The sequence below is a fragment of the Thermochaetoides thermophila genome, assembly GCF_000221225.1.
Source record: "Thermochaetoides thermophila DSM 1495 unplaced genomic scaffold scf7180000011820, whole genome shotgun sequence".
Classification (NCBI taxonomy): domain Eukaryota; kingdom Fungi; phylum Ascomycota; class Sordariomycetes; order Sordariales; family Chaetomiaceae; genus Thermochaetoides; species Thermochaetoides thermophila.
Window position 1 is genome coordinate 1,809,060 of NW_006383036.1, and position 14,060 is coordinate 1,823,119.

Genomic DNA, 14,060 nt, shown 5'->3' on the forward strand with positions numbered 1-14,060 from the left:
CATATCGTCTTATATTTTTCTTAGCCCATCTGTACCGTATCTCGTTTGAATTTTTTTTGTTTTTTTTTTTTGCCTGGGTGCTTTGTCTGATATTCGTTTTTGGATACCTACCTTGTCGGATTTCGTTTGAGGTATTTTGTTTTTCCCTTTACCCGTTGCAGGATCATTGGGAAGGAAGGGTTGTGCTTGCAGTGAAAACGAGCGGGAGCAAGGTATGGGTTGTGCTTGGATGGAACCAAACAAATGGTTTAGGGAAGCCAGGGCGGCATTATTCTCTCTGAGTTTGGGCAACGATATATTTGGGTATTTGTGAAGTGGCATGGGCGGTCTTGACGCCCGTTTCGGCGGCTTGTATTAGTACAATTTGGAAGCTAGGCTGGAAGAGGAAGTGGTTTGGGCGCTTTATTAATATGCGAGATGCAGTTTGGGTAAAGTTCATATTGGATTTTGAGAGGTAGATATACGATTCTTTATGTCAAGTGTGAGCTGTATATACAGGGTAATACATGTGTCTAAGTCTCTACTGTATGAACTGGCGGACATACCTGGCAATGGAAATGTGTGTGGTCATCTTGTACGTACTCACTACGTTAAGTTACAATGTAATACATGATGGTTCTGGGGTTCTGCGGTCAAGTTCAGAGACGAAACATGCGCCAATGTTTTCTTAAGAGGCTTCCTCACAACACTTTTGACAGTGTGTGATAGGCGCATGTGCCTACACTTAACATAATAAACCACGTCAAGTCAATTTGATCCTCCCGCTCATTTCTTTGCCGGTCCGGCTCTATTCCTTATTGTTTCTGCCAACAAGCTCCACACCCAGCCATTCTTCAACCTCTTCTCGTTCAACCCCTGAGACGCCTCCTGCACACCAAACTGCCCAACAGCCCTCCAACGCCACCACGCCCGCTCACTGTTCAGCTTGGTCGTGTCGCGCGCAAAGTTGACAATGCCGAAACGCGCCCGCGTCGGCCGAAGGTCCCCCAGAGTCATGCTGCTCACCCGGGGCTTTCCGATTGCGCTTATTGTCGTGATGTCCAGCTTGGTGGAAGGAGGTGCGGTGCGAGCAAAGCGTTCGAGGATCTGGCGCGACCAGCGAGCGTAAGGAGGCACGTGGATGTGGATTGCCGCGACGTAGGGGGCAGTGGTGTAGTGCACGTAAGCGGTTGGGACGATTCCGCAGAGGGCGACTAGTAAAGGGTTAGGTTGGGTGACTTGGGTGAGATAAAGAAGGAGGAAAGAGAGAGGGAGCGGTACTGAAGAGAGTTTGTTGCCAGGGCTGGTTGGCGGCTAGGTAAGAGGGAACCATGAGGAGGTCAAAGAAGCCGAAGACGAAAAAGGTTGAAAGTTTGAGACAGGCAAGGAAGGTTGTTCCTTTGAGAAAAGAGTTAGTGAGGGTATCGGACATTGAATAAGGGGGGATGGTGGTGATTTGACGGTCAGACTTACTGAGCGTGCCGCCATGGTAGATGATCATCCTCTCAGGATAAACTGTACACATAGAGCTTCAGAGTTAGTTGTTGATTCCCTTTCATTCTGACACCGTTTTATTGACCTGTTGCTGATCAATGGCATGGATAACTCACCCGGCTTCGAACCTGTGGTAGGAGTAGCCTGGACCTTTTCCTCCCCGGCATTTTCTCCTTCGATCGATCTCCACCTTGAGCTGGTTGAGAATGAGGTCTTCTGTAACTGTCCAATGGCATAGATCTGTAATTGCCTGGTATACGCTGGACGGGTGTGGCATGAAAACTTCACAAAAGGAACTCTCGACGATGAAGTGAAGAGAGCCGCGCAAGGCATCAAGCCAAAATTTCTGGCTCCAAGGCCAGCTCGTATTTGTCGCAAAAAAAGGACATCTCCACGAGCAGTAGTTCCATAACTTATATGTATGTTCATTTTCGACTGTGGTCTCGTTTTCACGGTGAGGATGAGCGAGGATATCCCAATCGCGAGTTCCCGGACTTCATGCCAAGATCCAGACTCAAACAAAATCCAGCTAAACGAACAGTGGAGGTTAGAGCCGCGGCAAGGCGGATATTAGCCCGACGGTGGTCCGAGCTTCCAAGAGCTTAGTCCCAAACACAACCGTCATGATGATTGTCGACGGAGTTTCTCAGATCAGAAACAAGTAGCCTTTTTCTCTGAAAGAAACCATGTAATTACCAAATGCAAACTATCACTACGTTTGTCCAGAATGATAAATTCATGCATGCTTGGCAAGAGGTCATAGGACAAGCTTCCTTTCTCGCCGTCGCTGTTCCCCTGCTGCCTGCCGCAGCGGCTGTTAGTGACCATACCAGCAGGCCAGAGACATTGTCCCGTCCCCTGCTTGCCGCCAGCTGGTCCTCCCCATTGCAAGAAAAATAGACCCCTACAACATAGCAAGTAAAGAAAGTTCGAGTTAAAAGGCTCCTCATTGCTCAGGAGATAATACAGACACCCAGATCCCCTCTGCCACCATCACCACACCATTCCATATCAACTACGTGTCCAATAACTTTTTGCAAGATAAGGAAGGAAATACGTGATGGATGAGATGTGATGTCATGTGAAGCGCCAACGAACGAGTTACTAGATTCTACTCAGGGAATGAAGCGCGGAAAGAAGACAGAAAAAACGACCCGTCCGACCCGAAATCCCGCCTAACCATCCATCCACCCGTGCATCAACCCAACTCGCCTCTACGCCCTCCAAAAACACTCGACTGTGAAAGAAACCTTTCAACCGTCCATCGCCACATCGGCACCAACCCCTCGCTGCTGCTGGGGCTGGTCTTGATCAATCTTCAGCCCATTCGGCAGCAGCTCGCCTTCCTTCCACTTCTGGTACTCGTTGTTGACTTTTTGCACCTCCTCATGGCTGAGGCCCTTCATCCAGGCGTTGTTGGTAACCATCTTCTCTTTGAGCTTCTCGGCACGAAGCTCGCGGCAAAACGCCTGCTTGGCCTTATGCTCCTCCTCTTCCTCAGGCGTGCGATTGCCCGTGGTATTGTAGATAAAGTAGTCCGACGTGCCCTTCTCAAATACCATCTTAGAGGAGTTCAAGCAGATGCGCACGACCAAACCTTCGTGGATGACGAGAGGCTTGGGCGTGTAACCGCCCTCGCCATCAGCACCATCCTTTGCATCCGAGGGGAGGTTGCGCTCGAGGAGCACCTTCTGCAGACGTGAACGGACAATACCTTCGGTGTGCTCAACCCGCATGTAGGATGAAATGTAGTACTGCCACTGTTGGATGCGCTCCATCTCGTCCATGTAAAATGTTGTCTCGTCCTTCTGGAGCCAACGGACAGTGACCTCCTTCCTCTTAGGGTACTAGAGAAACAAAAACGTTAGTCCTAGATGCCATCTAAGCGCGCTTAGTGCATTACATACCCAAGCAATGACAAACATCTCGCCATCTTTGATACACTTCTCAGCGAACTTGCGCATGCTGATCTCATTCTGGAAACTGGTCTCTGTCTGTTGGCGACTTTCGAGGTAGGCCTTTACCAGTTCCTTGGTCTTTTCGCCCTTAGAATCGGGGTTATTGCAGCTGAGCGCAAGACGGCAGAGTGTCTTGAGGAGGTCGTTGATTGTGTACAACTTCCAACCCTTCTTTAGATAGTAATGGCGCAAGACGTCTTGGTAACGTGCCTCATCAATTTCGCCGGTTATGAAGTCCTCGATGTGTTTAACGGTCTTGCCCCAGAACTCATGGGGCTGCAGACCGTCGAAGTAATGCAGGCCATCGTGCACCATGCCGAGGATCTTGGCCGGCTTTTCGGCCGACTCGCGGCGAATCTCCTCGAGCACGCTGTCCGTGTCGTGCTTGACACCTTCCAAACGCTCGTACAGTGTTTGGAAGATGGTGAAAAAGACGTAGATGTTCTGGTTGCAGTAGAAATTGTACCAAGTCCGCTCAAACGGTGCGTCAGCCTTGAGCTCACCATCCACGTTGACCAGATCGGCTCCCTTTCCACCCTTGCTCTTCTCGACGATGATGGGGCCAGGGACTGTCGGCAACCAGCGGCTGTTTGAGACCTCCGGAACCGTTGAGTCCTCTGGCGCATCCTGCATCTCTTCTTCATTCGCCGAGCCAACTTCTGGCGTCGTCTCTTTGCTGCCCGAGGCTGCACTGCCTTCCTTCTGCCCACGGCTACGGCTGCCATTCCGGCCGGGATCAAGGACTCCGCGAAGGAGATCGCCCTTCTTACCGTTGCGGCGACGGCCGTTGGTAAGCTCGATCGGGGTGGCGTCATCTTCGTCTTCCTCAGCTGAGTCCTGTTCAATATCGGCAAGACGCTCCTGAACCTTGTCATCAGAGATGTCGAAGAAGGCAGGGATGAAGGTCTCGAAGAACTCGAGGATACGCCTGCGTTCTTGGGCATTGTGTTGACCAGCGTTGTGAGCATAAAGAACCATAAAGCGGAGCAGGTCGAGCAGAAGTGACTCGTCCTTGAACGAGTAGAGGAATTGGTAGCGCGGAGTCTTGCCCTTAGCAGCCCGGATGCGACGCTGTTCCTCGTGCTTGGTCTTGATCAGATCGACCAAGTGTTTGGCAGCAAGGTTCCGTTTGTCGTTGGTCTTGACTTGGATACCCATGTGATCAAGACTCTTGAGGTGCATTGCCTCAGTCTGAGCCTGCCATACCTTTTCCCATTCACGCTGGGTGAAGCGCCATTCTTCATCCTTTTGCTTCAGGCGGGCCATGACGATGGGAACCACGGTGAAAGGATTCTTGAACAGGTCGTTAGCAACCTCGCAACCTTTCTCGGGTCCATAGATCTTCTTCAGCACACGCTTGTAGATTGACGTGCTTTGGCCGCCTAGACCAGCAGGCATCTTGAAGTTGGCCCGCTCGTGGACGGGTAGTGACAGCATCTGCTGAGCGATTGGCTCCAGGAGCTGAATGCACTTCTGGTTCGCCTCGATGTAGAAGTCATAGTCGTGCCTTTCCTCCTCGATGCGATGGAGGCCTTCTTCGTAGCCGTTCTTTCTGTGGGCGACAAAACCAGAATCCTCAGACGCCCAGGTCGGGTGTGACGCCCATTCATCATTGAGGACCGACCGGCAGAGCTCATCACGACCGGAGCATGGCTTGAGACGCTCGCGCTTCGGCAGTAAACGATAGCTGGGCCCAAAACCCCGACAATTGCTGAGGGAAACCCGGCCTGTAGGGGGCTCGGGACGGTTCTCAACGACATCCTCAGGGCTGTCATACCTAACAAGTGCCTTTAATGCGTTGAGAAGCTCCGCATTTCCTCCCATGAACTGGTTGGCCTTGTAGATGAGCACATCTTTTGTGATCAGATCCTGATTCCAGAGATTCAGGAGCTTGAGAAACTCGGTTGTCGCTGTCCGGTTTCCAATGTGCTTCTTGACCTTTTCGAAAAATGCGAACTCATCTTGAGCAGAAACGGCGAGCGGCGAAGGCGCGAGAGGTTCTGGCATGACGGGAGTCAGGGTTGGCTCGACATAAGAACCGTCAGTGGCATTCGGTTTGTGAGAGAGTTTCGCGCGCTTGGCGGCAGATGGCGCAGCGGGAAGCGTGCTACGCAAAGCCGACTGCGCCGCTTGCTCTTGCGCGGAGAGAACGGGCGCCGGGGGTGCCTTATCGACCCGGCGCTTCTTCGTTTCCTTGCTTGCGCTGGCAGGCGGTGCGAAGTTTCCGACCGGAGGCATCTTAGGGCCTTCGCGAGCAATGTGCCCAGGCTGGGGGGTCGGCGTTGCCATGGGCATCGGCATGTTATCCTCTGGACGCTGGGGCATGGGCCGAGTTTGCGCAGCCGACTCGGGAAGGAATTGTTTGAAATCTTCAAGCAGATCCGGGGCCGAATGGAAGAGGCTGGTAACCTGCGAATAAACGTCCTGGATCGGCTTCTGCTCGCGCTGGTATGTTTGGAGAATTTCTAGGAACTGCTTGTATATCTCGGGCTTATCCTGGAAACGATTCTGCACAACAGTTAGCAGCGCTCTTCAGGTTCACTTCGCAGTAAGATACCTAAGGATCCACTGCAATGACTGCTCAACGATAAAAAGTTGGGACGAAAATGAGGATGCGAGCATTCATGGGTCCTCCCATCCTGGGACTCTCCGGAGAGGACACTCCTCCAAAACCACACTGTAGAGTAACACAAAGCTCCCTATCTTACCTTGATTTTGTTAACATAGCTAATGGCATGGTTGAATTCCACAGGGCCGCGCTTCTCGAGATTTGACTGCTGGCCCGGGCCAGCAGTCGACGGGGGTGGACCAGCGGCAGGAACAGGCGTGTGGGTGGTTCGTGGGGGCCCGTGGCTCAGCGGCGGGCCGCTGGGTGCCGTAGGCGCCGCTCTCTGCTGAACAGGACTTGTGTTATCATAGTGTCCGGCCTGTCCGGGGCCAGGATAGCCAGAAGGAGCGCTCTGAGACGGAACGCTGTACGTGGCTTCCGGACTCTCCACGCTGTGGGCAAGTTGTGGCTGCTGCCAGCCCGGCCTCGGGTTCAGGTAACCCTGTGACGGGCCAGGAGCTGGTTGCGCAGGCTCATGTTGGGCCGTCCGGCCAGCGCCGATCGAGTGAATCGTGGAGCCAGAGGGAGTAGTGACCCGGATGCTGTTGGGGTTGTTCTCCAAGCCACACTCGATACGGTATCCTGGTGGAAGGAAGGTATTAAATCCCTGAATAAGATTGGGGTGGCCGGCGAAAAGCTCGGAAACGCGACTAATGACACCCGGAGTGTCGATGCTGTCCCCAGTCAGTCACTCATTCTTGGGGAAATACCAATGATAACTTGACAGCGACTTACGTCTGGCTCTTGAAATCCTTCATAATATCAAGAAACCGATTGTAGACATCCGGTTGTTCATGAAACTGCACCTTGACTTGGTCAAGGTAGCTCAGCGCATCCTGGGGAGATAGACAAAACAAGTCAGCTCAACTGGATTCGCACCTGATAGCCTTTTGGGAAATTGTCCTTACATTGAGAATAGGCTGTTGTCCCTGAGGCATGCCACCAGGACCAGGAGGCATGGAATGGCCGCCGCCCATGGTGGAGTTGTACGGCATTTGCTGCATACTGCGGACACCCGAGGGTTCCTGGGGAAGCCCGCGGTTATTCTCCTGCGGCAGAGGACCGCCAAACATCGAGCCGGAAGCACCCGAGCCGCCGAGCGAACTGTTCGGCCCGTTTGGCCCGTGGGACATGGGCGCAAACATCTGATGTTGTTGTGGGGCTGAGCCAGTGCCGGGGCCGCCATGTTGAGAGGGCCTGCTGGGCTCGCTGTGGAGGGAAGAGCTGTAGCTGGGGCCAGGAGCAGAGGGACCGCTCATCGGCATCGACGGGGCCGAGCTTCCGTGGTTAGAAAGGAGGCCACCAGGACCGGTGATGGATGTCGAGATGCGCGACGCAACTGGCTGGTGGATGGGAATAGAGCCAGTAGAGCTGTGATGAGGGGCGGTGGGCGGATAGGATTCCCGGTGCTGGCGGTCAGCCTCATCACGATCGCGATCACGCTCATGTTCGCCCCGATCGCGCTCCATTTCTCTCTCTCGCCGCGCAATCTCCTCAGGATGGAGGGCGCGATGACGCTGCTCGTCCAGTTCGCGATCACGGTCGAAGCCGCTGGCGGCGTGAGGAGGCTGTATGTTGACCATGTTGTCACGCGGCCTCAGGCGTCTGTTAGCGTCTGTTTTGGGGGGCATCAGCATCGCCGCTTTTCAAACAGAGATGGAAACAATGCATGCTCTATATAGAATAAATGTCAAGAAGAGCAGCATCTGGGCATGATAAGGACGAAAGGACGATGCGACGGCGCACAGGTGGTGCATTGTTGGTCGCCATCTATGCCTTCAGGGGAGCAAAACAAAACCCCGACGGAAGAGCGCGAAAGACCTGGCTGAGACTTACAGCTTCGACTGCTACCATACGGTCTCTGGTGCGTCGGTGGGAATGCTGATGGAGCAAAACGAGATGTGTGCACTGTATACTGGGACCGTATGTCAGGCCGCGCTGTCGCTTGATTGAATGGAGAAGGGGGCAAAGATTATAAGGCAGGCGGGCTGCGAGAAAAGAATCACATCGCAAGATGGTGCGCGGCACGATTGGAACACTTCTGACAAGCAGCACAGGCCGCAAGATCTCTTTCGTCGCAGCTTGATAGCGATAAGCGGTTAAATCTCGGTTGATTCTTTATCCAGCCGGTCTCGGGTCATCGGCCCCACTTAAAGATTGCCGATAAGCAGTCGAAAGCGCGAGCGCGAGCATCACCTGCATCATCGCTGCGAAAACAGCCGCTACCAACTGACACTTTATGTTGTGTGTTCTTGTTGTGGCTGTATACCTAGATGATACTATTGTTCCTTTTCATCTCAATGTTCATCTCAGGATAAACCCTTCAATTATATAAAAGCAAAGCAATGAAGGATTCCTCTGCGCAATCATATTCTGTTGCTCATGGAACAGAGGTCCCGCCAACTAAATATGCTTGCTAGCCACCCGTCATAGGCATCCGTCCTATTCATATACTCCATCACTCGTTTGAGAGAGCCTCAGTAATAGGTACCTTGCAAAAGGTACCTTAGGTAGGTAGGCATAAAATTCCCTCGTCTATGCAGAAAGCATCCCGATACCGCTAGCCATACACATACCTTGTGTATCCAAAGCAATCCGTGTATAATTTCTGTGCCTATATGGCTTGTCTTATGTGGCCATGAAAGCCTAGAGATGATGTCGGACTCCTCGGATTATCCACTAGCGAAGCGTTGGTTCGTCAGCTCGATTGACTGAATGCGGGCTTAGCCTCGAGCGCAAGGGATCAAGCGAGTCGTACCAGTTCGCCGTTAGCAACCGTTCCGGCAACGCTGACCACTTCTATGTCATCAGGCTGGATCTAGATCCAAGAGTTAGTGGCTTGTCTTGGTTGTACATCAAGATCTTTGCCCTCCGCCCTACTCACAAATCGTTTCCCATCCTTCTCTTCCCACCAGAGCGCCGGGCCTCCTCCAACGGGTCTGACTGTGTCGCCCTCACGCCATGGGCTCACTGGTACCATATGCTCCTCCACGAACCGGCGCAGATTGCACCTAGCCCTATCAATCCCTTCTTCTCCCTCGTACGCATTTTTACCGAGAGCGCCATACTCTTGGGGGTCTTCCCACGGCTTCTGGGGCAGCTTTTCAACCTCAGTATTGAGTGGAGCGAGAACCGTCGTGTTCTGGGCCTCATCGTCTAGTCTAATCAACGCACACTCACTGTCTCTTACGAATCTGCCATCTTGCATGTTAGAAATTGCGTAAAATGATCGCTCGACTTGCCGTGTTTCTGCAGACTCACCCAGCGAACATGCTGATGCTCTTGTCCCGACCCATGATATCAGAGAGGACGACTTTCCCCTTAGGAATTGGATCTGGAGATGATCCCGAACCGGGCGATCTACCCATCTCAGGTGGTAACACCGGTCCCGGCCCTGTAATATCGGTGAGGGGAAGCTGGCCGTAATTGAAAGCCTCACGGCGTCGTTTCTGGAAAGGCGGAATCACCAGCTGGACTGAAAGGTGTGGTCCCAGCAACAGAACGAGCAGAAACACCCTCAGCCTTCTCATTTTGGGATTGTGCGGATCTTAGATCCTCCCTGCTTGTGACTGTCGCGAAGATACCCGGATTTCCTCGGATCGGAGGTTTGCACCGCATCTCAACGCCCCGTTTACGGACGGTTGGACGCGGTAGAATGCCACTTTTGCAATGACGTAGGGCGCCATGATCCTAGTCCGAGCTCGTGCAACCAGCTGCAGAACGCCCTTGAAAACAGGAAGTCCTGAATGTGTTAATCCAGTCCTGATCATTCCACGTAGAAGAGCGTCAAGCTGCAGTTTCAATCGCAAGGACTTGTTGTTGACATGGAAACGAAGGGGTTGTTGACGGTCGGCCCCATCCCTTCCGCTAAGTCAACGTCTTGAGTCAACGCCTCGAGGGGCATGATTGACATGATCGATAAACTGGGCTGTTTCGTGTGGCTGCGTGGTCGAGCGGTCGAGTGGACGTGCGGCGTTCCACCTCATCGCATGCAAGCCAGTTGGGGATGAACTGTAGTCAACTGCATCCGGACATATGGAATTGGTGTCGAAACAACATCATAGTTAATCACAGGACGGCCAATGGATGGGCCTGCCAGCAGTAGAATGAAGATGCAGCTCGACGCGCATCCGGTGTTTTACGGGTCCGGCTCCGATGGGAGCTGGGGAGCGGACGATCACATGCTTGAGAGCTGCCTACCGGTACTGTATAAACACAGGTTCAAGAACTAAGGCACGCTACGCTAGCATTGACATTAACGGCGCGGCAATCCTGCATCCCCAGGATGCCAACTCCAACGCTGCGGCCGGGTCTTGGCAGCTCCCACGTTGAAGCAGCTCTGCAGCTCCAAAAATTTCTTGAGGTGAAGCGTCGTCCGGCATTACACTACCTAGCGCACCGGCGTCTTGCTTAATTTGACCGATCAGGACCGGATGGCCGAACCGGTGGTGCTTTCGCCGAAATATGCCTGACTGCCACCCAGCACGGAAGCGGGCCATCAGCATCACATGCAAACCATCATAGATGTGCGGCTGATCGTTTGGGGGTCTGGGGCCGTGGACTCTAGGGGCGTCTGGAAGGGGGGGATTGTCCGGGGCCGCGTCTCGTGACAGCCGCCCGCGGGGAAGCCCTGCAGGGCTTGGGCCCTGGGCAGCAAAGACAGGGAGAGCATCTCATCCACGGGCATGGATGCGGCGATAGAATTGGAAGCTATTCTGATAAGATAGACAAGCGGCCAGCTGCCCGGAATTATCCACAGGATACACTACAGGACGGGGAAGATGGATGGCAGCCTGGAAGATTCAGGTTCCAGGTCTCTGTCTCCGGTCCAGATCCTCTCATGTTTCGTCTGGGCGGCTGCAGTTGTGGTGGTGGCTCTGGCAGTGTCCCACGTCGAGCTACCCCACACTGCGTGCAGGGCTCCAAAGGGCCCATCCCACCATGTTGGCTACCAAGGGTGTGCTGTTTTAGGGAGCCGTGGCAAACCTCGGCCCATCTGCCGAGTATCCACGAAGCCCGCTTTGTCCTCGGCCAGCATCAGCGCGAAACAGCTCAAGTGGGCGTCCAGCAAGGCCTGCTGGACTCGGTGTATCAGGCGGGTAGAGAACACATAGAAAATACTTAAGGGAATGTTTGTCCGCACTAATTGACAGTTCGCCCCGTGGCACAAGCTAGAACTCACACTACATACCTACCTCACCTAATCCTCGGCAAAGCACCTGACACACCGTAAGTTTTCAAGGTTCCAGCGGCTGCGGTCGGTGTCGGCAAGTTGGGACTGGCAGGTGGAAGCGTTGTCATCACCTCACTGACAGGCTATAGGCGGAAATCCACAGGCACAACCGGCCTGCCATCCCTGTCGCTCGCCCCCCCAGCCTTGACCTCGGCTCACGAATCAGCGCGCCAGCAATTCCAACTCCACGTTGTTACTAGCTCGGCAGGAGCATCCGTCACCCCAGCGAAGATATCTTCGACGCATTCCTCCCTTTCACCGTCTTCCTCTCTCCCTCTCTTCGATCCTCATCCACCCAACTTCGCTGTGCCCAGTGCCTTTGTTTCTTCTCTCTGTTTTTCCATTCATTCAGATTCAGATACCCTTCCATCTTCAGAAAATCAAATATGGCCCCCAACAGAGTCATCGTTGTCGGCGGCGGCTGTAAGTGGCTTCCCCAACTTTCCACTTCCCCTGTCCTCGGCAACTTCGGCGTTTTCTTGCCCCGGCCACACGCTGCCGTTGCTGGCGTCGTGGATGCCGTCACTTGTTTGCACGGCGTGAATGAATGAATCTGAATATGAGCTGACCGCGTTTTCGCCCTGCAGTGTCCGGCCTGAGCGCTGCCCACACCATCTACCTCAACGGTGGCAACGTCGTTGTCCTCGATAAGCAGGGCTTCTTTGGTGGCAATTCTACCAAGGCCACTTCTGGTATCAACGGTGCCCTCACCCGGACCCAGGTCGATCTTGGCATCCAGGACAGCGTCAAGCAGTTCTACGAGGATACCCTCAAGTCGGCCCGTGACAGGGCCCGTCCCGACCTCATCAAGGTCCTCACCTACAAGTCGGCTGCTGCTGTCGAGTGGCTCCAGGATGTCTTCGGCCTTGACCTCACCCTTGTCTCCCGTCTCGGGTAAGTTCGTCTGTCTTGTTGCTTGTATCTGCTTGTACAGCATCAGAGACTGTTTGCTGACAGCGTCACAGTGGCCACTCCCAGCCCCGTACTCACCGTGGCCACGATGCCAAGTTCCCCGGCATGGCCATCACCTATGCCCTGATGCAGAGACTCGAGGAGCTCGCCGAGTCTGAGCCCCACCGTGTCCAGATCCTCAAGAAGGCCCGTGTTGTTGGCCTCAACAAGGAGGGCAACAAGATCACCGGCGTCAAGTACGAGCACGAGGGTCAGCTCAAGACCATGGAGGGCCCCGTCGTCCTGGCTACCGGCGGTTACGCTGCCGATTTCGGCGAGAACTCGCTTCTCCGCAAGTACCGCCCCGATACCCTCGGCCTGGCTACCACCAACGGCAACCACGCCACTGGTGACGGCCAGAAGATGGTCATGGAGATTGGCGGCAACGGCATCGATCTCGACAAGGTCCAGGTTCACCCCACTGGTCTCGTCGACCCCAAGGATCCCAACTCCAAGTGGAAGTTCCTGGCTGCCGAGGCCCTCCGTGGTGAGGGTGGTATCCTCCTGAACTCCGATGGCGACCGCTTCTGCGACGAGCTCGGCCATCGTGACTACGTCTCGGGCATGATGTTCAAGGAGAAGGAGAAGGGCAAGTGGCCCATCCGCCTGGTTCTCAATTCCAAGGCCTCCAACGTTCTCGACTTCCACACCCGCCACTACTCTGGCCGTGGTCTCATGCGCAAGATGACTGGCCATGAGCTTGCCAAGGAGATCGGCTGCACTCCCGAGCACCTCCAGAAGACCTTCCAGACTTACAACGCCATTGCCGAGGGCAAGATCAAGGACCCTTGGGGCAAGCGTTTCTTCCACAACATGCCCTTCGACATCAATGACACCTTCCACGTCTCGCTGATGGAGCCTGTGCTCCACTTCACCATGGGTGGTGTTGAGATCAACGACAAGGCTCAGGTTCTCAACAAGGAGAAGAAGCCCTTCGAGGGTCTCTTCGCTTGCGGTGAGCTCGCTGGTGGTGTCCACGGCGCCAACCGTCTGGGTGGCTCTTCACTGCTGGGCTGCGTCGTCTACGGCCGTGTTGCTGGTGACTCCGCCAGCAACTATCTCTTCCAGCAGGCGCTCCAGAGTGTCTCGCAGCCGGCCGCCCGTCTGGGCCAGATCGCCCTCCACATCGACCCTTCGAATCCTGGCAAGCTCTCGATTGAGTGGGCCAACGGCGCCGCTGCTCCCGCTGCCCAGGCGGCTGCCCCCGCCCCCGCCGCGGCTGCTGCTGCCCCGGCTGCCCCGGCCGCGAAGAAGGAGTCAAGCCAACCCAAGCCCTTCGCCATCCCTGACAAGGAGTTCACCATGGAGGAGGTCGCCAAGCACAACAAGAAGGATGACCTTTGGGTTGTCGTCAAGGGCGTTGTTCTTGACCTGAGCAACTGGCTCAACGACCACCCTGGTGGCCCTCAGGCTCTCATCAACTTCGCTGGCCGTGATGCCACCGAGGAGTTCGAGATGCTTCACGATGACGAGGTCATTCCCAAGTACGCCCCTGAGCAGGTTATTGGCCGCGTCAAGGGCCAGAAAGTTACCCTCCAGGTTTAAGTGATAATTGCTTAGACGTGGAGCAAAGGCATTATGACATTGGGCGAACTTGTCGCATCTTTTAATAGACAAGGATGACTGGACTTAGGCAAAGCGAAGTTGGGCAGACGGGATTAAGTGTCCTTGGGTATGGTTAGAGCGGAATGTCACTGAAGCGGGGGCGGTATCATCATGCATTTCTTGGGGTTATTGTGGACGCACTCATACCGGCCGGGATTTTGGATCAGTCGCTGGTTTGGCAGTGACGACGGCACTGCAGTGTATTGATAGTCTAAATTGGTTTCTTGTAATG

At 54.4% G+C, this 14,060-nt stretch overlaps 2 protein-coding genes across 2 annotated transcripts; one reads left to right on the forward strand and one right to left on the reverse strand.

Moving 5' to 3' along the window:
* Positions 1-765: 765 nt before the first annotated feature.
* On the reverse strand, positions 766-9,569 carry CTHT_0054930 (putative paired amphipathic helix protein; the record flags this gene model as incomplete). The annotated part of the gene is made up of 13 exons (XM_006695763.1): positions 766-1,193; positions 1,261-1,377; positions 1,453-1,494; positions 1,590-1,733; positions 2,732-3,320; positions 3,381-5,939; positions 6,140-6,713; positions 6,775-6,875; positions 6,948-7,654; positions 7,876-7,900; positions 8,798-8,857; positions 8,924-9,233; positions 9,301-9,569. 13 exons carry the CDS (start codon positions 9,567-9,569, stop codon positions 766-768), a joined length of 5,925 nt encoding a protein of 1,974 aa, XP_006695826.1.
* Positions 9,570-11,658: 2,089 nt separating this feature from the next.
* Positions 11,659-13,768, forward strand: CTHT_0054940 (fumarate reductase-like protein; the record flags this gene model as incomplete). Its single annotated transcript, XM_006695764.1, has 3 exons — positions 11,659-11,695; positions 11,860-12,166; positions 12,238-13,768. The coding sequence occupies 3 exons, from the start codon at positions 11,659-11,661 to the stop codon at positions 13,766-13,768; spliced, it is 1,875 nt and encodes a 624-aa protein (XP_006695827.1).
* Positions 13,769-14,060: the final 292 nt, after the last annotated feature.